Raw genomic sequence first — 3,180 nt, 5'->3', positions numbered from 1 at the left:
TTCACTAATAGTACAGTTCAGTAAGAGAGTCAAAAGACAAAAATAAACCCTAGCATAAGTTATTTTTTGGGAGACCAATTCCTGTCGGTGATTACAACTCCCAGGGACCACAACTTCTTTTTCTTGAATTATGAATTATTGGATGCATGTGCAACCGTTGACGGATCAGGTTCGTCACCCTCCACAGGTGATATGATTGGAAGAGACGAAACACCAACCGGATACTTCATAGACAGCTAAGTTTGTGTTGTGGAACGGTTACGAGATGGAGGATCCGTCCGAAGCCATGCGCCATACTGATCCAACATATTAGACCAGGAAGACGCGAATCAATGTTTACCGGACATCCCTTTTTGCTATGAACAATTATCCACCTTCTATTGAAGGATTTGAAAATGACTATCATTGTCCTCCTTCTCCGTGAGAACCTTAATTCTACCAACCTTGCGAAGAAATATTTTTTTTCAACAATGAGAAAATATCATCCCGGGCACATAAATTCGTCATAGTTGTTAGAACATTGTGTTTAGGGGGAAAAAAGGCAAAGATGATCACAAAATCCTTTCTCCTTACCATTAACCACCTTTCATCAAATCATGATCATTAATTAGCGACCTAAATCAGTGGCGAATCTAGAAAATAGAATAAGGAGAGACGTGGTTAGTGGCAGAGGATCATGAATTTATAAGAGGGAGGGGGGCAAAGGTCAATTGGAGTTTAGGGCCAAAGGCAGTGCTCCAAAAATTTTTTAACGCTATTAATTACCTGTAAATTGACAAAGAATTATAAACAAATACCTATTTAATGATTAAATTAAGTAAATACTTATATAGTCATTAAATGAAGTAAATATCTAAAATTAAAACATAAAATGTTCAAGATAATAAAAAAATAATTATTTAAATTGTGTTAACAAGAAGATTTTTTTTTAGAACCACGAGTAACTCAGATGACACTCGTGTGTGTGGTATCTCATGGAAATTTCGAGTTCGAGTCTCACCCTTCCCCTTTTCATGTATTCAAAAAAAATAGAAGATTTTAAATTGCGTATAAATCATCTATCATGAATGCAAAATTTTTCACTCTTTTGGTTTTTTAGTGAAAATCATGGACCACAATCCGTTACGAAACGTGAAAAACAAGGCCCATCAGTCCTTTACAATTTTTTGTTACCACAAAAGAACAAAAGAACAATAGTAGTGGTGGTAGTAGTAGCGAATGTGACAAAAACATTTGAGCTATAAGTATCACTCTAGCTCCTCTACAGGAAGAACATTAATAAAACACTACAAAGCCCATATATATATATATATGTAGAGAGAGAGAGAGAGAGAGAGAGAGAGAGAGAGAGAGAGTGTGGGGGAGAGGTGTGTGTTTTGACAAATGGGGAGAAGCCCTTGCTGTTCAAAGGAGGGGTTGAACAAAGGAGCTTGGACTGCTATTGAAGATAAAATTCTCAGTGACTACATCAAACTCCATGGTGAAGGCAAGTGGAGAAACCTCCCCAAAAACGCAGGTTCATTATTTCTCTCATCATTTCTTTTGTAGTGATATTGTGATGAAGAGATCATTTATACCACTACAAAAGTGGGTTCTTATATATATATATATAATATAATATATTTGTGTAGGTCTTAAGAGATGTGGGAAGAGTTGCAGGCTTAGGTGGTTGAATTATTTGAGACCAGATATCAAGAGAGGGAACATTTCTCCTGATGAGGAAGAGCTCATCATCCGTCTCCACAAACTCCTAGGCAACAGGTAAACTTTGTTGCAAACTTTAGCTCGGATGTTACTTTCTAATGTAAATCAGTAAATATACTACGTTCGTCTACACTCGAAGATAAGATGTACGTACTCAACGCCGGTCATGTCCCAAACGCCGTATGAGTTTCACATTTTTTTATTTGTGCTAGCTAGGCTCAATATTACCGCCAATATCCAATAAACTTCTCTCTACTCAGAAAATTAACCATTTAATTTATTTATTTTTTGTTAATAGATGGTCGTTGATAGCCGGGAGACTTCCAGGACGAACAGACAACGAAATAAAGAACTACTGGAACACCATTTTAGGGAAAAAATTGGCCAAAGATGATGATCACCAAATCACCATTAACCACCGTTCATCAAATCATGATCATCAGCAGCCGCCGCCGCCGCCTACTTTGAAAAATAGAGAAAAAGTTGACCGAAACACAGCCTCAGCCTCTCGATCATCATTGTTGTCAAAGAAAGAATCTCAGTCATCATCACAAGTGATTAGGACTAAAGCCTTCAAGTGTGGAAAAGCCTTCATCAACCCATCTCAGCCGTTCAGTCTTCATCATGACAATGCCTTGGTGGGGCCATCAATGGATGACCACAGTAATCGACCGATTGATGGCAAGTCAACGGAGGATCCGTACAGCAAGAACAACGCGTTGTTTGGATGTGGAGAAACTGATAATACGATGGATTTCAACCCGGGAGAGCTCTGTTTCTCTGATTTTCTTAATTCGGAATTTTTAACTTCTTCTGATGATCATCACTTGATCACGTGTGGCGACAACAATAACGATTTATCGGCTTCGTCGGACGGCCGTCCTCCGTCGATGATCATCGATGAAATTCTTCTGCAGGACTGGACAAATAATGGAGACCGTCTTGAACCAAATGTGGAATATGGAAATAACTCGCAATATTCCTTCAATTTGGAAGATTGGTTTCCTAGCTAAAGACTAATTAATGTACATTAATTAATTCCTATTTGTAGTCAAGGAATAAGAACCCAGAATCTTATTCATCTTCCACTTAGTCCCTAGCTACCTAGCTAGCCCCGAATCATGTAAAACAATATTTTAGATGTTGAATTCTTGTGGAATAATATTAAATTTCTCAATATTTTTATCTCTTATTTTGATACTATTTGCTCACATTTTGTTTGTATAATTTGGTGTTAAAACAATATTATATTTCAAATCTAACTGTTAAGTTTATATTTACACTTCTTGTTTTTATACCCATTTTTTTGTCATCGTCTATTATGTGGAGGAGAAGGAATGATGTCAGGTATGATAATCAAATGTGTTTTTTCATATTGTTTTCTGTTTTTCAAAAAATAAAAAACAACAAACGTATGAAAAACAAACATACCAAACAAAGTATAAATATTACCAAATTGGCTTGAGGACCCAGATA

The 3,180-nt window shown here is 36.6% G+C and overlaps 1 protein-coding gene across 1 annotated transcript; it reads left to right on the top strand.

Moving 5' to 3' along the window:
• The first annotated feature begins 1,331 nt into the window (after positions 1–1,331).
• LOC119996331 (transcription factor MYB1-like) lies at positions 1,332–2,883 on the top strand. Its single transcript, XM_038842919.1, has 3 exons — positions 1,332–1,516; positions 1,632–1,761; positions 2,003–2,883. The coding sequence occupies exons 1-3, from the start codon at positions 1,384–1,386 to the stop codon at positions 2,715–2,717; spliced, it is 978 nt and encodes a 325-aa protein (XP_038698847.1). The 5' UTR covers positions 1,332–1,383; the 3' UTR covers positions 2,718–2,883.
• The last annotated feature ends 297 nt before the right edge of the window (positions 2,884–3,180 follow it).

This window comes from Tripterygium wilfordii, chromosome 4, assembly GCF_013401445.1.
Source record: "Tripterygium wilfordii isolate XIE 37 chromosome 4, ASM1340144v1, whole genome shotgun sequence".
Classification (NCBI taxonomy): Eukaryota; Viridiplantae; Streptophyta; class Magnoliopsida; order Celastrales; family Celastraceae; genus Tripterygium; species Tripterygium wilfordii.
This window is presented reverse-complemented; position numbering and strand designations above follow the sequence as displayed.